Below are 23,266 nucleotides of genomic sequence, written 5' to 3' on the forward strand. Positions count from 1 at the left end.
ATGAGCTTGCTAGAGCATAGGTGAGCATACACACTACCTACAAAAGCAACAAACTATATATTGACATATTTTTGGTATTTTGGTTAGTAAATAATGAAAAATGAAGTATGATACAATCAAATATGTTTGGTGATCTCTCTCAATGCAAACCCAATGAGTGAGGGGTAAGGAGGATGCCAAGGTGTGATCCCAATGCTAATGCATATGATGAACATGAGAGATCTTAGGGTCAAAATTGGGGACTTACACCTACCATAGCCGCCATAGCCAAAACACTCAGCGATCCTTTAACATCAATTGTCCCTCCTCCTACTATAGCCAAGAAGCACAAACATCTCAAAACCAAAACATGCAACAACCATATGGCTACCAAACACCACAACAATCATTTCAACCTTTCAATGACGCATCTTTCACACCAATGTCTCCCTTCAATCGTCCTAGTCGCCCTCCAATAACTCAAACACAACCTAACTACTCTGGCATGGGTCATGAACTTAGCTATGACGATAGCCCTTCAATGCATACACAAGATTACACAGATTTGTTTGAATATCTCAGGCAATCTCCTGTAGTTGGTGGTGATGTTCTTGGGTCCTCAGATACTCAAACACCTAGGGTGAATCATCAACGTGGGTTAGGGCCACGAGTTCAGATAGCTAGGGGATGTGGGACCGGAGGTTGGTTAGGTCATTCTGATCAACGACATTAGTCTTTTTGTGTAAATGCGTATTAATATTAATATGAATTAGTCCGATTTTGACTTTTATCTAAAATGTATAATGTTTTTTTAAAAAAATACGAAACACACACAGGTGTCAAACCAATTTGCGCCTCCTTTATAAATTAACACATAGGCGCAAATTGGATTGGTAGCACTAGGTGCACTAGCTAATCCAATTGTCGGCACCTCAATAAGTTTAAGAGCAGACTCCAATTCATCTGGCGCTACCTCTTTAAAGTGGAGTATTTTGGGAAATAATCTGAAAAATGAGTTATTTTGAAGAAAAAAAATTGGATTATTTGGGTAAAAAATTTGAATATTGTGCCTAAAATATTAATAAGATTTGTAGAGTTAATTTTCTAAAATAATAAGATTTTTGTATTTTAAATGTATTCATAGTTTTTTTCAAAAGAAGTAAATTAATTTAAAATAAAAAGTAAGAACTGTTTACTTTGTGCCACAATATGAGTGCCATATTAAATGAGGATGCCTCATGATAGAGCACCAAAAAAAAATCTTAATAAAAATAAAATTAAAGGATTAAAAATTTTTGAAATAGGAAAAAAAAATTAAAAACACATAAGAGAAAAATGTAAACCTAAATTTTATTATTTTTAATGTCACTATTTCTCATTTTATTATAACACTCTTAATTATTATTTTTTTATAAGCAAAATTTGTATTAATGAAAAGGAATACTAGGAGTACTCAATCCTTACAAAAACAAATGATATATGTTAAAAAAATGGTAATTCTTAAACTAGACCAATAATCCAATTTGATTTGCAAGGCAAAATAATGAATTGGTGCATCAATCGGCCCTACAAAAATCAACTCATACTTTACTTCTAACTACAAATCAATCCCAAGACAAAACTTCAGCCTACTCACCAAATCCTCTACCCGAAAAGAAATGCCCTTGAAAACCATTTCATTCCTGCTAATCCAAATTGACCAACAAACCGCCAACCAAACGAGAAGTCGAAGTTGTTTGTTCACACTACCTTTTATGGAAGACAAAAAACCACTAAAATTTGTGTTTGAAACATCCAACTGATTCTGATAAGATATATCGAACGATACAAATATCTTTTCCCATACTAATGACACCTTCCTACGTTCAACAAAAAGATGAGCAATGGATTTTTCTTCGACCAAACAAAAAGGACATATCATACAATGAGTTCCGAAGATAATTCCTCTTCTAGTCAATACTACTCTAGATGATAATCGATTGAACAACAATCTCCAACTGAAAATTTGGATTTCGCTCTATGCATTTATGATACACAACTTGTTCAACATCTGAATCAATCTATCTTCAACCTGCAACCCAAAATCAACAACAACGACAACAACTTGATAACAACTTTATACTAAAAATCTCATTTATTCCTCCACCAAACCAAACGAAATCGTCTTCAATTTACGACTTCAATTGTGTTTCCTGTCAAATGGATAGTAGTGCCTCCGATAAAAAAAATCAATTTTAATGTCGCTAGTATTTGTGTGAAGAATTCCACTATTATTCTCTTAATTCCCATTTGCATTAAGAATGTCATTTATTATCATCTTAATTAATTACTACTACTATTTGTATGAAAAATTCCATTCTATTAATCGCTTAAGTACAACATGCATGAAGAATTCCATTTTATATTCTCTTAACGACATTTTACTATAAAACTCTTAATTACTATTTATATTTGCATGAAGAATTCCATTTTACTAGTATTTACTCTTAATTAGATACTATTTACTCTTAATTAGATTTTAATATAAAACTCTTACATTTCTAGAATCACTCCTTCCTCTTTCAAATTTTAAATCAAACATACACAAAGGAGTATTTTTATTACTGTACCATTATTTCTCATTTTCCAGCTGTTCCAGATCCTTCTATAGTGAACAAACTCCTTCCTCTTTCAAATTTTAAATCAAACATACACAAAAGAGTATTTTTTATTACTGTGCCGTTATTTTTCATTTTCCAGCTGTTCCAGATCCTTCTATAGTGAACAAACGCAAACTTTTTGTTTCCATTTTAACCCTTCGCCACGTCACACCTCCATACCGGAATACAAGGAACTTCTTACCTCCTTCCAAACTATGGCAAATTTGATAAATACCCTAAAAAACGAGCCCAAAACGAATAAATCTCTAACAACCCTTATAAAACCCTAACTACCACACTCTCATCTTCAACTTCATAACTCTCACTGTCATCCAAAAATGGCATCATCTCGCTACGAACTCGATCTGAATCTCACATCAGCAAAATCACTCAAGAACGTCAACTGGCGCCACGGCGCTAACCAACCATACGCCGTCGTTTGGGTTGATCAAGTCAATAAATTCACAACCAATGTAGACCCAAATGGCGACACCGAAGCTGAATGGAATCAACCACTTATCCTTCCTTTACCACCAAAACCATTCGAGGATCTCACTTTATACATCGACGTCGTTCACGCTGGATTTGAAGAAGATACAAAGAAACTCATCGGCTCGGCTCGGCTTCAGCTTGTTGATGTTCTTGAAGTTGGAATCGGCGAGCGTGTGAATCGCACGCTCACATTGAAACGACCTTCTGGAAGACCACAAGGAAAGGTTGACGTTAAGGTGGGGGTTAGAGAGATTGGTTATCATGCACATGGTGCGAATTATCCTCCTCCTTATGGTGTTCCACCTCCAGAATCAAATTCGCGGGATTATTCCTCTGCTTCGTCGGTGTATGGTTACCCATACGGTGCTCCTCCTCCACCTCAGCAACAAGGATCGTATTATCCTACGGCACCGTACCCTCAAACAGCGTCGTATGGTTCGCAAACGGTGTCGTATGGACAAGGGGGTAATTATGTGTCACAAACGACGGCGTATGAGCAAGAAGGTAATTATGGGGAAACGGCGTCGTACGTAAAAGTGGAGGAAAAGAAGAAGAGTAAGTTTGGTGGGATGGGGACGGGATTGGCTGTGGGTGCGGTTGCTGGGGTACTTGGTGGAATCGCATTGGTGGAAGGTGCTGAGTATGTTGAAGATAGGATTGCTGATGACGTGGCGGAGAGGATTGAGGATGATCTTGGTTACGATGATGATTTCTAGAGAGGGATGTTAATATTTGTCGATTGTCAATCCAATAAGCTTTTGTTTGTTTTTAATTTCGGTTGAGTTATGTTTTATTGTTTCCTACTTCTACGGGTAGGATGGTGTTATTAGCATTTCTACAAATAATAAAGAAATATCTCCTCCTCACGAAATGAATGATCTCATAGATTTTGCTTAAATAAATTTAAAAAAATTGTGTAACTAAAATAGACAAACAGGGTTAATATTATTTTTTCTGAAAAAGGTATCTTATATGAATATGTTAATCTTTTCATTATTGTTAAATGAAAAGTGAATAGTGATATTATTATTTTTTAAATAGTTTTATTGAGTAAGAAGCTTCATCCTTTCGCTTAATTATTATGTTTAAATTAAAAAGTATAAATATCATATATATATATATATATATATATATATATATATATATATATATATATATATATATATATATATATATATATATATATATATATACTCCCTCTGTCCTAATCCATTTGAAATAAAAAATAAATTATCTACTTCAATTTTTAATGTATATTTTTTAATTTTATCCTCTCATTAATATTACTTTCATCATTTTCAATTTGTTTGTCTTATTAGTCCTCTTGTGCTTTGCCAAACCCTTAAGATTGCTGATGACGTGGCGGAGAGCATTGAGGATGATCTTGGTTATGATGATGATATCTAGAGAGTGATGTTAATATGTCATGTTCTTAGTTAGTTATCAATGCTTTGTTATTTGTCAAGTGTCAATCCAATAAGCTTTTGTTTGTTTTTAATTTCGGTTGGGTTAATTATGTTTTATTGTTTGGTACTTGTATTGGTAGGATCGTGTTATTAGCATTTCTACAAATATCTCTTCCTCTCAAAATGAATAAATTAAAAAAAATTGTGTAAGTAAAACAGGCAAACAGGGTTAATATTATTTTTTCTGAAAAACGTATCTTATATGAATATATTAATCTTTGTCATTGTTGTTAAATGAAAAGTGAATAGTGATATTATTATTTTTTAAATAGTTTTATTGAGTAAGAAGCTTCATCCTCTCATTCACATGTCTTTCGCTTAATTATTATGTTTAAATTAAAAAGTCTAGAAAAACATTTAAAAAATATGTTATACTCCCTCCGTCCTAATCCATTTGAAATAAAAAATATATTTTAAAATAAATGATCTATTTCAATTTTTAATGTACATTTTTTAATTTTAGCCTCTAATTAATATTACTTTCATCATTTTCAATTTGTTTGTCTTATTATTCCTCTTGTGCTTTGCCAAACCCTTAAGATTGCTGATGACGTGGCGGAGAGGATCGAGGATGATCTTGGTTACGATGATGATTTCTAGAGAGCGATGTTAATATGCCATGTTCTTAGTTAGTTATCAATGCTTTGTTATTTGTCAAGTGTCAACCCAATAAGCTTTTGTTTGTTTTTAATTTTGGTTGGGTTATGTTTTATTGCTTGGTACTTGTATTGGTAGGATCGTGTTATTAGCATTTCTACAAATAATAAAGAAATATCTCTTCCTCTCAAAATGAATGATCTAATAGATTTTGCTTAAATAAATTAAAAAAATTTATGTAAGTAAAACAAGCAAACAGGGTTAATATTATTTTTTCTGAAAAACGCATCTTATATGAATATATTAATCTTTGTCATTGTTGTTAAATGAAAAGTGAATAGTGATATTATTGATTTTTAAATAGTTTTATTGAGTAAGAAGCTCCATCCTCTCATTCACATGTCTTTCGCTTAATTATTATGTTTAAATTAAAAAGTCTAAAAAAAAATTAAAAAATATGTTATACTCCCTCCGTCCTAATCCATTTGAAATAAAAAATATGTTTTAAAATTAATGATCTATTTCAATTTTTAATGTATATTTTTTAATTTTATCCTCTAATTAATATTACTTTTTTATCATTTACAATTTGTTTATCTTATTAGTCCTCTTATGCTTTGCCAGACCCTTAAGATTGTTGATGACGTGGCGGAGAGGATTGAGGATGTTCTTGGTTACGATGATGATTTCTAGAGAGCGATGTTAGTATGTCATGTTCTTAGTTAGTTATCAATGCTTTGTTATTTGTGAAGTGTCAACCCAATAAGCTTTTATTTGTTTTTAATTTCGGTTTGGTTATGTTTTATTGCTTGGTACTTGTATTGGTAGGATCGTGTTATTAGCATTTTTACAAATAATAAAGAAATATCTCTTCCTCTCCAAATGAATGATCTAATAGATTTTGCTTAAATAAATTTAAAAAAATTATGTAAGTAAAACAGGCAAACAGGGTTAATATTATTTTTTCTGAAAAACGTATCTTATATGAATATATTAATCTTTGTCATTGTTGTTAAATGAAAAGTGAATAGTGATATTATTATTTTTAAATGGTTTTATTGAGTAAGAAGCTCCATCCTCTCATTCACATGTCTTTCTCTTAATTATTATGTTTAAATTAAAAAGTCTAAAAAAAATTTAAAAAATATGTTATACTCCGTTCGTCCTAATCCATTTGAAATAAAAAATATATTTTAAAATAAATTATCTATTTCAATTTTTAATGTATATTTTTTAATTTTATCCTGTAATTAATATTACTTTCATCATTTTCAATTTGTTTGTCTTATTAGTCCTCTTTTGCTTTGACAAAACCCTTAAGATTGCTGATGACATGGCGGAGAGGATTGAGGATGATCTTAGATACGATGATGATTTCTAGAGAGCGATTTTAATATGCCAAGTGCTTAGTTAGTTATCAATGCTTTGTTATTTGTCAAGTGTCAACCCAATAAGCTTTTGTTTGTTTTTAATTTCGGTTGGGTTATGTTTTATTGCTTGGTACTTATATTGGTAGGATCGTGTTATTAGCATTTCTACAAATAATAAAGAAATATCTCTTCCTCTCAAAATGATTGATCTAATAGATTTTGCTTAAAAAATTTGTGTAACTAAAACAGGCAAACATGGTTAATATTATTTTTTCTGAAAAACGTATCTTATATGAATATATTAATCTTTGTCATTGTTGTTAAAATTAAAGTGAATAGTGATATTATTATTTTTTTAAATAGTTTTATTGAGTAAGAAGCTCCATCCTCTCATTCACATGTCTTTCGCTTAATTATTATGTTTAAATTAAAAAGTCTAAAAAAAATTAAAAAATATGTTATACTCCCTCCGTCCTAATCCATTTGAAATATAAAATATATTTTAAAATTAATGATCTATTTCAATTTTTAATGTATATTTTTTAATTTTATCCTCTAATTAATATTACTTTTTCATCATTTACAATTTGTTTGTCTTATTAGTCCTCTTATGCTTTGCCAGACCCTTAAGATTGCTGATGACGTGGCGGAGAGGATTGAGGATGGTCTTGGTTATGATGATGATTTCTAGAGAGCGATGTTAATATGCCATGTTCTTAGTTAGTTATCAATGCTTTGTTATTTGTCAAGTGTCAACCAATAAGCTTTTATTTGTTTTTATTTTCGGTAGGGTTATGTTTTATTGCTTGGTACTTGTATTGGTAGGATCGTGTTATATTTCTACAAATAATAAAGAAATATCTCTTCCTCTCAAAATGAATGATCTAATAGATTTTGCTTAAATAAATTAAAAAAATTTGTGTAAGTAAAACATGCGAGCAGGGTTAATATTATTTTTCTGAAAAACGTATCTTATATGAATATATTAATCTTTGTCATTGTTGTTAAATGAAAAGTGAATAGTGATATTATTATTTTTTAAATAGTTTTATTGAGTAAGAAGCTTCATCCTCTCATTCACATGTCTTTCTCTTAATTATTATGTTTAAATTAAAAAGTCTAAAAAAAAATTAAAAAATATGTTATACTCCCTCCGTCCTAATCCATTTGAAATAAAAAATATATTTTAAAATTAATGATCTATTTCAATTTTTAATGTATATTTTTTAATTTTATCCTCTAATTAATATTACTTTTTCATCATTTACAATTTGTTTGTCTTATTAGTCCTCTTATGCTTTGCCAGACCCTTAAGATTGTTGATGACGTGGCGGAGAGGATTGAGGATGTTCTTGGTTACGATGATGATTTCTAGAGAGCGATGTTAGTATGTCATGTTCTTAGTTAGTTATCAATGCTTTGTTATTTGTGAAGTGTCAACCCAATAAGCTTTTATTTGTTTTTAATTTCGGTTTGGTTATGTTTTATTGCTTGGTACTTGTATTGGTAGGATCGTGTTATTAGCATTTTTACAAATAATAAAGAAATATCTCTTCCTCTCCAAATGAATGATCTAATAGATTTTGCTTAAATAAATTTAAAAAAATTATGTAAGTAAAACAGGCAAACAGGGTTAATATTATTTTTTCTGAAAAACGTATCTTATATGAATATATTAATCTTTGTCATTGTTGTTAAATGAAAAGTGAATAGTGATATTATTATTTTTTAAATGGTTTTATTGAGTAAGAAGCTCCATCCTCTCATTCACATGTCTTTCTCTTAATTATTATGTTTAAATTAAAAAGTCTAAAAAAAATTTAAAAAATATGTTATACTCCGTTCGTCCTAATCCATTTGAAATAAAAAATATATTTTAAAATAAATTATCTATTTCAATTTTTAATGTATATTTTTTAATTTTATCCTGTAATTAATATTACTTTCATCATTTTCAATTTGTTTGTCTTATTAGTCCTCTTTTGCTTTGACAAAACCCTTAAGATTGCTGATGACATGGCGGAGAGGATTGAGGATGATCTTAGATACGATGATGATTTCTAGAGAGCGATTTTAATATGCCAAGTGCTTAGTTAGTTATCAATGCTTTGTTATTTGTCAAGTGTCAACCCAATAAGCTTTTGTTTGTTTTTAATTTCGGTTGGGTTATGTTTTATTGCTTGGTACTTATATTGGTAGGATCGTGTTATTAGCATTTCTACAAATAATAAAGAAATATCTCTTCCTCTCAAAATGATTGATCTAATAGATTTTGCTTAAAAAAATTTGTGTAACTAAAACAGGCAAACATGGTTAATATTATTTTTTCTGAAAAACGTATCTTATATGAATATATTAATCTTTGTCATTGTTGTTAAAATTAAAGTGAATAGTGATATTATTATTTTTTAAATAGTTTTATTGAGTAAGAAGCTCCATCCTCTCATTCACATGTCTTTCGCTTAATTATTATGTTTAAATTAAAAAGTCTAAAAAAAATTAAAAAATATGTTATACTCCCTCCGTCCTAATCCATTTGAAATATAAAATATATTTTAAAATTAATGATCTATTTCAATTTTTAATGTATATTTTTTAATTTTATCCTCTAATTAATATTACTTTTTCATCATTTACAATTTGTTTGTCTTATTAGTCCTCTTATGCTTTGCCAGACCCTTAAGATTGCTGATGACGTGGCGGAGAGGATTGAGGATGGTCTTGGTTATGATGATGATTTCTAGAGAGCGATGTTAATATGCCATGTTCTTAGTTAGTTATCAATGCTTTGTTATTTGTCAAGTGTCAACCCAATAAGCTTTTATTTGTTTTTATTTTCGGTAGGGTTATGTTTTATTGCTTGGTACTTGTATTGGTAGGATCGTGTTATATTTCTACAAATAATAAAGAAATATCTCTTCCTCTCAAAATGAATGATCTAATAGATTTTGCTTAAATAAATTAAAAAAATTTGTGTAAGTAAAACATGCGAGCAGGGTTAATATTATTTTTCTGAAAAACGTATCTTATATGAATATATTAATCTTTGTCATTGTTGTTAAATGAAAAGTGAATAGTGATATTATTATTTTTTAAATAGTTTTATTGAGTAAGAAGCTTCATCCTCTCATTCACATGTCTTTCTCTTAATTATTATGTTTAAATTAAAAAGTCTAAAAAAAATTAAAAAATATGTTATACTCCCTCCGTCCTAATCCATTTGAAATAAAAAATATATTTTAAAATTAATGATCTATTTCAATTTTTAATGTATATTTTTTAATTTTATCCTCTAATTAATATTACTTTTTCATCATTTACAATTTGTTTGTCTTATTAGTCCTCTTATGCTTTGCCAGACCCTTAAGTTTGCTGATGACGTGGCGGAGAGGATTGAGGATGTTCTTGGTTACCATGATGATTTCTAGAGAGCCATGTTAGTATGTCATGTTCTTAGTTAGTTATCAATGCTTTGTTATTTGTCAAGTGTCAACCCAATAAGCTTTTATTTGTTTTTAATTTCGGTTTGGTTATGTTTTATTGCTTGGTACTTGTATTGGTAGGATCGTGTTATTAGCATTTTTACAAATAATAAAGAAATATCTCTTCCTCTCCAAATGAATGATCTAATAGATTTTGCTTAAATAAATTTAAAAAAATTATGTAAGTAAAACAGGCAAACAGGGTTAATATTATTTTTCTGAAAAACGTATCTTATATGAATATATTAATCTTTGTCATTGTTGTTAAATGAAAAGTGAATAGTGATATTATTATTTTTAAATGGTTTTATTGAGTAAGAAGCTCCATCCTCTCATTCACATGTCTTTCTCTTAATTATTATGTTTAAATTAAAAAGTCTAAAAAAAATTTAAAAAATATGTTATACTCCGTTCGTCCTAATCCATTTGAAATAAAAAATATATTTTAAAATAAATTATCTATTTCAATTTTTAATGTATATTTTTTAATTTTATCCTGTAATTAATATTACTTTCATCATTTTCAATTTGTTTGTCTTATTAGTCCTCTTTTGCTTTGACAAAACCCTTAAGATTGCTGATGACATGGCGGAGAGGATTGAGGATGATCTTAGATACGATGATGATTTCTAGAGAGCGATTTTAATATGCCAAGTGCTTAGTTAGTTATCAATGCTTTGTTATTTGTCAAGTGTCAACCCAATAAGCTTTTGTTTGTTTTTAATTTCGGTTGGGTTATGTTTTATTGCTTGGTACTTATATTGGTAGGATCGTGTTATTAGCATTTCTACAAATAATAAAGAAATATCTCTTCCTCTCAAAATGATTGATCTAATAGATTTTGCTTAAAAAAATTTGTGTAACTAAAACAGGCAAACATGGTTAATATTATTTTTTCTGAAAAACGTATCTTATATGAATATATTAATCTTTGTCATTGTTGTTAAAATTAAAGTGAATAGTGATATTATTATTTTTTAAATAGTTTTATTGAGTAAGAAGCTCCATCCTCTCATTCACATGTCTTTCGCTTAATTATTATGTTTAAATTAAAAAGTCTAAAAAAAATTAAAAAATATGTTATACTCCCTCCGTCCTAATCCATTTGAAATATAAAATATATTTTAAAATTAATGATCTATTTCAATTTTTAATGTATATTTTTAATTTTATCCTCTAATTAATATTACTTTTTCATCATTTACAATTTGTTTGTCTTATTAGTCCTCTTATGCTTTGCCAGACCCTTAAGATTGCTGATGACGTGGCGGAGAGGATTGAGGATGGTCTTGGTTATGATGATGATTTCTAGAGAGCGATGTTAATATGCCATGTTCTTAGTTAGTTATCAATGCTTTGTTATTTGTCAAGTGTCAACCCAATAAGCTTTTATTTGTTTTTATTTTCGGTAGGGTTATGTTTTATTGCTTGGTACTTGTATTGGTAGGATCGTGTTATATTTCTACAAATAATAAAGAAATATCTCTTCCTCTCAAAATGAATGATCTAATAGATTTTGCTTAAATAAATTAAAAAAATTTGTGTAAGTAAAACATGCGAGCAGGGTTAATATTATTTTTCTGAAAAACGTATCTTATATGAATATATTAATCTTTGTCATTGTTGTTAAATGAAAAGTGAATAGTGATATTATTATTTTTTAAATAGTTTTATTGAGTAAGAAGCTTCATCCTCTCATTCACATGTCTTTCTCTTAATTATTATGTTTAAATTAAAAAGTCTAAAAAAAAATTAAAAAATATGTTATACTCCCTCCGTCCTAATCCATTTGAAATAAAAAATATATTTTAAAATTAATGATCTATTTCAATTTTTAATGTATATTTTTTAATTTTATCCTCTAATTAATATTACTTTTTCATCATTTACAATTTGTTTGTCTTATTAGTCCTCTTATGCTTTGCCAGACCCTTAAGTTTGCTGATGACGTGGCGGAGAGGATTGAGGATGTTCTTGGTTACCATGATGATTTCTAGAGAGCCATGTTAGTATGTCATGTTCTTAGTTAGTTATCAATGCTTTGTTATTTGTCAAGTGTCAACCCAATAAGCTTTTATTTGTTTTTAATTTCGGTTTGGTTATGTTTTATTGCTTGGTACTTGTATTGGTAGGATCGTGTTATTAGCATTTTTACAAATAATAAAGAAATATCTCTTCCTCTCCAAATGAATGATCTAATAGATTTTGCTTAAATAAATTTAAAAAAATTATGTAAGTAAAACAGGCAAACAGGGTTAATATTATTTTTTCTGAAAAACGTATCTTATATGAATATATTAATCTTTGTCATTGTTGTTAAATGAAAAGTGAATAGTGATATTATTATTTTTAAATGGTTTTATTGAGTAAGAAGCTCCATCCTCTCATTCACATGTCTTTCTCTTAATTATTATGTTTAAATTAAAAAGTCTAAAAAAAATTTAAAAAATATGTTATACTCCGTTCGTCCTAATCCATTTGAAATAAAAAATATATTTTAAAATAAATTATCTATTTCAATTTTTAATGTATATTTTTTAATTTTATCCTGTAATTAATATTACTTTCATCATTTTCAATTTGTTTGTCTTATTAGTCCTCTTTTGCTTTGACAAAACCCTTAAGATTGCTGATGACATGGCGGAGAGGATTGAGGATGATCTTAGATACGATGATGATTTCTAGAGAGCGATTTTAATATGCCAAGTGCTTAGTTAGTTATCAATGCTTTGTTATTTGTCAAGTGTCAACCCAATAAGCTTTTGTTTGTTTTTAATTTCGGTTGGGTTATGTTTTATTGCTTGGTACTTATATTGGTAGGATCGTGTTATTAGCATTTCTACAAATAATAAAGAAATATCTCTTCCTCTCAAAATGATTGATCTAATAGATTTTGCTTAAAAAAATTTGTGTAACTAAAACAGGCAAACATGGTTAATATTATTTTTTCTGAAAAACGTATCTTATATGAATATATTAATCTTTGTCATTGTTGTTAAAATTAAAGTGAATAGTGATATTATTATTTTTTAAATAGTTTTATTGAGTAAGAAGCTCCATCCTCTCATTCACATGTCTTTCGCTTAATTATTATGTTTAAATTAAAAAGTCTAAAAAAAATTAAAAAATATGTTATACTCCCTCCGTCCTAATCCATTTGAAATATAAAATATATTTTAAAATTAATGATCTATTTCAATTTTTAATGTATATTTTTTAATTTTATCCTCTAATTAATATTACTTTTTCATCATTTACAATTTGTTTGTCTTATTAGTCCTCTTATGCTTTGCCAGACCCTTAAGATTGCTGATGACGTGGCGGAGAGGATTGAGGATGGTCTTGGTTATGATGATGATTTCTAGAGAGCGATGTTAATATGCCATGTTCTTAGTTAGTTATCAATGCTTTGTTATTTGTCAAGTGTCAACCCAATAAGCTTTTATTTGTTTTTATTTTCGGTAGGGTTATGTTTTATTGCTTGGTACTTGTATTGGTAGGATCGTGTTATATTTCTACAAATAATAAAGAAATATCTCTTCCTCTCAAAATGAATGATCTAATAGATTTTGCTTAAATAAATTAAAAAAATTGTGTAAGTAAAACATGCGAGCAGGGTTAATATTATTTTTCTGAAAAACGTATCTTATATGAATATATTAATCTTTGTCATTGTTGTTAAATGAAAAGTGAATAGTGATATTATTATTTTTAAATAGTTTTATTGAGTAAGAAGCTTCATCCTCTCATTCACATGTCTTTCTCTTAATTATTATGTTTAAATTAAAAAGTCTAAAAAAAAATTAAAAAATATGTTATACTCCCTCCGTCCTAATCCATTTGAAATAAAAAATATATTTTAAAATTAATGATCTATTTCAATTTTTAATGTATATTTTTTAATTTTATCCTCTAATTAATATTACTTTTTCATCATTTACAATTTGTTTGTCTTATTAGTCCTCTTATGCTTTGCCAGACCCTTAAGTTTGCTGATGACGTGGCGGAGAGGATTGAGGATGTTCTTGGTTACGATGATGATTTCTAGAGAGCGATGTTAGTATGTCATGTTCTTAGTTAGTTATCAATGCTTTGTTATTTGTGAAGTGTCAACCCAATAAGCTTTTATTTGTTTTTAATTTCGGTTTGGTTATGTTTTATTGCTTGGTACTTGTATTGGTAGGATCGTGTTATTAGCATTTTTACAAATAATAAAGAAATATCTCTTCCTCTCCAAATGAATGATCTAATAGATTTTGCTTAAATAAATTTAAAAAAATTATGTAAGTAAAACAGGCAAACAGGGTTAATATTATTTTTTCTGAAAAACGTATCTTATATGAATATATTAATCTTTGTCATTGTTGTTAAATGAAAAGTGAATAGTGATATTATTATTTTTAAATGGTTTTATTGAGTAAGAAGCTCCATCCTCTCATTCACATGTCTTTCTCTTAATTATTATGTTTAAATTAAAAAGTCTAAAAAAAATTTAAAAAATATGTTATACTCCGTTCGTCCTAATCCATTTGAAATAAAAAATATATTTTAAAATAAATTATCTATTTCAATTTTTAATGTATATTTTTTAATTTTATCCTGTAATTAATATTACTTTCATCATTTTCAATTTGTTTGTCTTATTAGTCCTCTTTTGCTTTGACAAAACCCTTAAGATTGCTGATGACATGGCGGAGAGGATTGAGGATGATCTTAGATACGATGATGATTTCTAGAGAGCGATTTTAATATGCCAAGTGCTTAGTTAGTTATCAATGCTTTGTTATTTGTCAAGTGTCAACCCAATAAGCTTTTGTTTGTTTTTAATTTCGGTTGGGTTATGTTTTATTGCTTGGTACTTATATTGGTAGGATCGTGTTATTAGCATTTCTACAAATAATAAAGAAATATCTCTTCCTCTCAAAATGATTGATCTAATAGATTTTGCTTAAAAAAATTTGTGTAACTAAAACAGGCAAACATGGTTAATATTATTTTTTCTGAAAAACGTATCTTATATGAATATATTAATCTTTGTCATTGTTGTTAAAATTAAAGTGAATAGTGATATTATTATTTTTTAAATAGTTTTATTGAGTAAGAAGCTCCATCCTCTCATTCACATGTCTTTCGCTTAATTATTATGTTTAAATTAAAAAGTCTAAAAAAAATTAAAAAATATGTTATACTCCCTCCGTCCTAATCCATTTGAAATATAAAATATATTTTAAAATTAATGATCTATTTCAATTTTTAATGTATATTTTTTAATTTTATCCTCTAATTAATATTACTTTTTCATCATTTACAATTTGTTTGTCTTATTAGTCCTCTTATGCTTTGCCAGACCCTTAAGATTGCTGATGACGTGGCGGAGAGGATTGAGGATGGTCTTGGTTATGATGATGATTTCTAGAGAGCGATGTTAATATGCCATGTTCTTAGTTAGTTATCAATGCTTTGTTATTTGTCAAGTGTCAACCCAATAAGCTTTTATTTGTTTTTATTTTCGGTAGGGTTATGTTTTATTGCTTGGTACTTGTATTGGTAGGATCGTGTTATATTTCTACAAATAATAAAGAAATATCTCTTCCTCTCAAAATGAATGATCTAATAGATTTTGCTTAAATAAATTAAAAAAATTTGTGTAAGTAAAACATGCGAGCAGGGTTAATATTATTTTTCTGAAAAACGTATCTTATATGAATATATTAATCTTTGTCATTGTTGTTAAATGAAAAGTGAATAGTGATATTATTATTTTTTAAATAGTTTTATTGAGTAAGAAGCTTCATCCTCTCATTCACATGTCTTTCTCTTAATTATTATGTTTAAATTAAAAAGTCTAAAAAAAATTAAAAAATATGTTATACTCCCTCCGTCCTAATCCATTTGAAATAAAAAATATATTTTAAAATTAATGATCTATTTCAATTTTTAATGTATATTTTTTAATTTTATCCTCTAATTAATATTACTTTTTCATCATTTACAATTTGTTTGTCTTATTAGTCCTCTTATGCTTTGCCAGACCCTTAAGTTTGCTGATGACGTGGCGGAGAGGATTGAGGATGTTCTTGGTTACCATGATGATTTCTAGAGAGCGATGTTAGTATGTCATGTTCTTAGTTAGTTATCAATGCTTTGTTATTTGTCAAGTGTCAACCCAATAAGCTTTTATTTGTTTTTAATTTCGGTTTGGTTATGTTTTATTGCTTGGTACTTGTATTGGTAGGATCGTGTTATTAGCATTTTTACAAATAATAAAGAAATATCTCTTCCTCTCCAAATGAATGATCTAATAGATTTTGCTTAAATAAATTTAAAAAATTATGTAAGTAAAACAGGCAAACAGGGTTAATATTATTTTTTCTGAAAAACGTATCTTATATGAATATATTAATCTTTGTCATTGTTGTTAAATGAAAAGTGAATAGTGATATTATTATTTTTTAAATGGTTTTATTGAGTAAGAAGCTCCATCCTCTCATTCACATGTCTTTCTCTTAATTATTATGTTTAAATTAAAAAGTCTAAAAAAAATTTAAAAAATATGTTATACTCCGTTCGTCCTAATCCATTTGAAATAAAAAATATATTTTAAAATAAATTATCTATTTCAATTTTTAATGTATATTTTTTAATTTTATCCTGTAATTAATATTACTTTCATCATTTTCAATTTGTTTGTCTTATTAGTCCTCTTTTGCTTTGACAAAACCCTTAAGATTGCTGATGACATGGCGGAGAGGATTGAGGATGATCTTAGATACGATGATGATTTCTAGAGAGCGATTTTAATATGCCAAGTGCTTAGTTAGTTATCAATGCTTTGTTATTTGTCAAGTGTCAACCCAATAAGCTTTTGTTTGTTTTTAATTTCGGTTGGGTTATGTTTTATTGCTTGGTACTTATATTGGTAGGATCGTGTTATTAGCATTTCTACAAATAATAAAGAAATATCTCTTCCTCTCAAAATGATTGATCTAATAGATTTTGCTTAAAAAAATTTGTGTAACTAAAACAGGCAAACATGGTTAATATTATTTTTTCTGAAAAACGTATCTTATATGAATATATTAATCTTTGTCATTGTTGTTAAAATTAAAGTGAATAGTGATATTATTATTTTTTAAATAGTTTTATTGAGTAAGAAGCTCCATCCTCTCATTCACATGTCTTTCGCTTAATTATTATGTTTAAATTAAAAAGTCTAAAAAAAATTAAAAAATATGTTATACTCCCTCCGTCCTAATCCATTTGAAATATAAAATATATTTTAAAATTAATGATCTATTTCAATTTTTAATGTATATTTTTTAATTTTATCCTCTAATTAATATTACTTTTTCATCATTTACAATTTGTTTGTCTTATTAGTCCTCTTATGCTTTGCCAGACCCTTAAGATTGCTGATGACGTGGCGGAGAGGATTGAGGATGGTCTTGGTTATGATGATGATTTCTAGAGAGCGATGTTAATATGCCATGTTCTTAGTTAGTTATCAATGCTTTGTTATTTGTCAAGTGTCAACCCAATAAGCTTTTATTTGTTTTTATTTTCGGTAGGGTTATGTTTTATTGCTTGGTACTTGTATTGGTAGGATCGTGTTATATTTCTACAAATAATAAAGAAATATCTCTTCCTCTCAAAATGAATGATCTAATAGATTTTGCTTAAATAAATTAAAAAAATTTGTGTAAGTAAAACATGCGAGCAGGGTTAATATTATTTTTCTGAAAAACGTATCTTATATGAATATATTAATCTTTGTCATTGTTGTTAAATGAAAAGTGAATAGTGATATTATTATTTTTTAAATAGTTTTATTGAGTAAGAAGCTTCATCCTCTCATTCACATGTCTTTCTCTTAATTATTATGTTTAAATTAAAAAGTCTAAAAAAAAATTAAAAAATATGTTATACTCCCTCCGTCCTAATCCATTTGAAATAAAAAATATATTTTAAAATTAATGATCTATTTCAATTTTTAATGTATATTTTTTAATTTTATCCTCTAATTAATATTACTTTTTCATCATTTACAATTTGTTTGTCTTATTAGTCCTCTTATGCTTTGCCAGACCCTTAAGTTTGCTGATGACGTGGCGGAGAGGATTGAGGATGTTCTTGGTTACCATGATGATTTCTAGAGAGCCATGTTAGTATGTCATGTTCTTAGTTAGTTATCAATGCTTTGTTATTTGTCAAGTGTCAACCCAATAAGCTTTTATTTGTTTTTAATTTCGGTTTGGTTATGTTTTATTGCTTGGTACTTGTATTGGTAGGATCGTGTTATTAGCATTTTTACAAATAATAAAGAAATATCTCTTCCTCTCCAAATGAATGATCTAATAGATTTTGCTTAAATAAATTTAAAAAAATTATGTAAGTAAAACAGGCAAACAGGGTTAATATTATTTTTTCTGAAAAACGTATCTTATATGAATATATTAATCTTTGTCATTGTTGTTAAATGAAAAGTGAATAGTGATATTATTATTTTTTAAATGGTTTTATTGAGTAAGAAGCTCCATCCTCTCATTCACATGTCTTTCTCTTAATTATTATGTTTAAATTAAAAAGTCTAAAAAAAATTTAAAAAATATGTTATACTCCGTTCGTCCTAATCCATTTGAAATAAAAAATATATTTTAAAATAAATTATCTATTTCAATTTTTAATGTATATTTTTTAATTTTATCCTGTAATTAATATTACTTTCATCATTTTCAATTTGTTTGTCTTATTAGTCCTCTTTTGCTTTGACAAAACCCTTAAGATTGCTGATGACATGGCGGAGAGGATTGAGGATGATCTTAGATACGATGATGATTTCTAGAGAGCGATTTTAATATGCCAAGTGCTTAGTTAGTTATCAATGCTTTGTTATTTGTCAAGTGTCAACCCAATAAGCTTTTGTTTGTTTTTAATTTCGGTTGGGTTATGTTTTATTGCTTGGTACTTATATTGGTAGGATCGTGTTATTAGCATTTCTACAAATAATAAAGAAATATCTCTTCCTCTCAAAATGATTGATCTAATAGATTTTGCTTAAAAAAATTTGTGTAACTAAAACAGGCAAACATGGTTAATATTATTTTTTCTGAAAAACGTATCTTATATGAATATATTAATCTTTGTCATTGTTGTTAAAATTAAAGTGAATAGTGATATTATTATTTTTTAAATAGTTTTATTGAGTAAGAAGCTCCATCCTCTCATTCACATGTCTTTCGCTTAATTATTATGTTTAAATTAAAAAGTCTAAAAAAAATTAAAAAATATGTTATACTCCCTCCGTCCTAATCCATTTGAAATATAAAATATATTTTAAAATTAATGATCTATTTCAATTTTTAATGTATATTTTTAATTTTATCCTCTAATTAATATTACTTTTTCATCATTTACAATTTGTTTGTCTTATTAGTCCTCTTATGCTTTGCCAGACCCTTAAGATTGCTGATGACGTGGCGGAGAGGATTGAGGATGGTCTTGGTTATGATGATGATTTCTAGAGAGCGATGTTAATATGCCATGTTCTTAGTTAGTTATCAATGCTTTGTTATTTGTCAAGTGTCAACCCAATAAGCTTTTATTTGTTTTTATTTTCGGTAGGGTTATGTTTTATTGCTTGGTACTTGTATTGGTAGGATCGTGTTATATTTCTACAAATAATAAAGAAATATCTCTTCCTCTCAAAATGAATGATCTAATAGATTTTGCTTAAATAAATTAAAAAAATTTGTGTAAGTAAAACATGCGAGCAGGGTTAATATTATTTTTCTGAAAAACGTATCTTATATGAATATATTAATCTTTGTCATTGTTGTTAAATGAAAAGTGAATAGTGATATTATTATTTTTTAAATAGTTTTATTGAGTAAGAAGCTTCATCCTCTCATTCACATGTCTTTCTCTTAATTATTATGTTTAAATTAAAAAGTCTAAAAAAAAATTAAAAAATATGTTATACTCCCTCCGTCCTAATCCATTTGAAATAAAAAATATATTTTAAAATTAATGATCTATTTCAATTTTTAATGTATATTTTTTAATTTTATCCTCTAATTAATATTACTTTTTCATCATTTACAATTTGTTTGTCTTATTAGTCCTCTTATGCTTTGCCAGACCCTTAAGTTTGCTGATGACGTGGCGGAGAGGATTGAGGATGTTCTTGGTTACCATGATGATTTCTAGAGAGCCATGTTAGTATGTCATGTTCTTAGTTAGTTATCAATGCTTTGTTATTTGTCAAGTGTCAACCCAATAAGCTTTTATTTGTTTTTAATTTCGGTTTGGTTATGTTTTATTGCTTGGTACTTGTATTGGTAGGATCGTGTTATTAGCATTTTTACAAATAATAAAGAAATATCTCTTCCTCTCCAAATGAATGATCTAATAGATTTTGCTTAAATAAATTTAAAAAAATTATGTAAGTAAAACAGGCAAACAGGGTTAATATTATTTTTTCTGAAAAACGTATCTTATATGAATATATTAATCTTTGTCATTGTTGTTAAATGAAAAGTGAATAGTGATATTATTATTTTTTAAATGGTTTTATTGAGTAAGAAGCTCCATCCTCTCATTCACATGTCTTTCTCTTAATTATTATGTTTAAATTAAAAAGTCTAAAAAAAATTTAAAAAATATGTTATACTCCGTTCGTCCTAATCCATTTGAAATAAAAAATATATTTTAAAATAAATTATCTATTTCAATTTTTAATGTATATTTTTTAATTTTATCCTGTAATTAATATTACTTTCATCATTTTCAATTTGTTTGTCTTATTAGTCCTCTTTTGCTTTGACAAAACCCTTAAGATTGCTGATGACATGGCGGAGAGGATTGAGGATGATCTTAGATACGATGATGATTTCTAGAGAGCGATTTTAATATGCCAAGTGCTTAGTTAGTTATCAATGCTTTGTTATTTGTCAAGTGTCAACCCAATAAGCTTTTGTTTGTTTTTAATTTCGGTTGGGTTATGTTTTATTGCTTGGTACTTATATTGGTAGGATCGTGTTATTAGCATTTCTACAAATAATAAAGAAATATCTCTTCCTCTCAAAATGATTGATCTAATAGATTTTGCTTAAAAAAATTTGTGTAACTAAAACAGGCAAACATGGTTAATATTATTTTTTCTGAAAAACGTATCTTATATGAATATATTAATCTTTGTCATTGTTGTTAAAATTAAAGTGAATAGTGATATTATTATTTTTTAAATAGTTTTATTGAGTAAGAAGCTCCATCCTCTCATTCACATGTCTTTCGCTTAATTATTATGTTTAAATTAAAAAGTCTAAAAAAAATTAAAAAATATGTTATACTCCCTCCGTCCTAATCCATTTGAAATATAAAATATATTTTAAAATTAATGATCTATTTCAATTTTTAATGTATATTTTTTAATTTTATCCTCTAATTAATATTACTTTTTCATCATTTACAATTTGTTTGTCTTATTAGTCCTCTTATGCTTTGCCAGACCCTTAAGATTGCTGATGACGTGGCGGAGAGGATTGAGGATGGTCTTGGTTATGATGATGATTTCTAGAGAGCGATGTTAATATGCCATGTTCTTAGTTAGTTATCAATGCTTTGTTATTTGTCAAGTGTCAACCCAATAAGCTTTTATTTGTTTTTATTTTCGGTAGGGTTATGTTTTATTGCTTGGTACTTGTATTGGTAGGATCGTGTTATATTTCTACAAATAATAAAGAAATATCTCTTCCTCTCAAAATGAATGATCTAATAGATTTTGCTTAAATAAATTAAAAAAATTTGTGTAAGTAAAACATGCGAGCAGGGTTAATATTATTTTTCTGAAAAACGTATCTTATATGAATATATTAATCTTTGTCATTGTTGTTAAATGAAAAGTGAATAGTGATATTATTATTTTTTAAATAGTTTTATTGAGTAAGAAGCTTCATCCTCTCATTCACATGTCTTTCTCTTAATTATTATGTTTAAATTAAAAAGTCTAAAAAAAAATTAAAAAATATGTTATACTCCCTCCGTCCTAATCCATTTGAAATAAAAATATATTTTAAAATTAATGATCTATTTCAATTTTTAATGTATATTTTTTAATTTTATCCTCTAATTAATATTACTTTTTCATCATTTACAATTTGTTTGTCTTATTAGTCCTCTTATGCTTTGCCAGACCCTTAAGTTTGCTGATGACGTGGCGGAGAGGATTGAGGATGTTCTTGGTTACCATGATGATTTCTAGAGAGCGATGTTAGTATGTCATGTTCTTAGTTAGTTATCAATGCTTTGTTATTTGTCAAGTGTCAACCCAATAAGCTTTTATTTGTTTTTAATTTCGGTTTGGTTATGTTTTATTGCTTGGTACTTGTATTGGTAGGATCGTGTTATTAGCATTTTTACAAATAATAAAGAAATATCTCTTCCTCTCCAAATGAATGATCTAATAGATTTTGCTTAAATAAATTTAAAAAAATTATGTAAGTAAAACAGGCAAACAGGGTTAATATTATTTTTTCTGAAAAACGTATCTTATATGAATATATTAATCTTTGTCATTGTTGTTAAATGAAAAGTGAATAGTGATATTATTATTTTTTAAATGGTTTTATTGAGTAAGAAGCTCCATCCTCTCATTCACATGTCTTTCTCTTAATTATTATGTTTAAATTAAAAAGTCTAAAAAAAATTTAAAAAATATGTTATACTCCGTTCGTCCTAATCCATTTGAAATAAAAAATATATTTTAAAATAAATTATCTATTTCAATTTTTAATGTATATTTTTTAATTTTATCCTGTAATTAATATTACTTTCATCATTTTCAATTTGTTTGTCTTATTAGTCCTCTTTTGCTTTGACAAAACCCTTAAGATTGCTGATGACATGGCGGAGAGGATTGAGGATGATCTTAGATACGATGATGATTTCTAGAGAGCGATTTTAATATGCCAAGTGCTTAGTTAGTTATCAATGCTTTGTTATTTGTCAAGTGTCAACCCAATAAGCTTTTGTTTGTTTTTAATTTCGGTTGGGTTATGTTTTATTGCTTGGTACTTATATTGGTAGGATCGTGTTATTAGCATTTCTACAAATAATAAAGAAATATCTCTTCCTCTCAAAATGATTGATCTAATAGATTTTGCTTAAAAAAATTTGTGTAACTAAAACAGGCAAACATGGTTAATATTATTTTTTCTGAAAAACGTATCTTATATGAATATATT

At 27.5% G+C, this 23,266-nt stretch overlaps 1 protein-coding gene across 1 annotated transcript; it reads left to right on the forward strand.

Moving 5' to 3' along the window:
• Positions 1-2,686: 2,686 nt before the first annotated feature.
• Positions 2,687-3,981, forward strand: LOC127128434 (uncharacterized). Its single transcript, XM_051057741.1, has one exon. It carries the CDS (start codon positions 2,957-2,959, stop codon positions 3,824-3,826), a length of 870 nt encoding a protein of 289 aa, XP_050913698.1. The 5' UTR covers positions 2,687-2,956; the 3' UTR covers positions 3,827-3,981.
• Positions 3,982-23,266: the final 19,285 nt, after the last annotated feature.

This window comes from Lathyrus oleraceus, chromosome 1 (assembly GCF_024323335.1).
Source record: "Lathyrus oleraceus cultivar Zhongwan6 chromosome 1, CAAS_Psat_ZW6_1.0, whole genome shotgun sequence".
Lineage (NCBI taxonomy): Eukaryota > Viridiplantae > Streptophyta > Magnoliopsida > Fabales > Fabaceae > Lathyrus > Lathyrus oleraceus.

Excerpts from the sequence above, each read along its gene's own strand:
- LOC127128434 (XM_051057741.1), top strand. The coding sequence starts at position 2,957 with ATGGCATCATCTCGCTACGAACTCGATCTGAATCTCACATCAGCAAAA.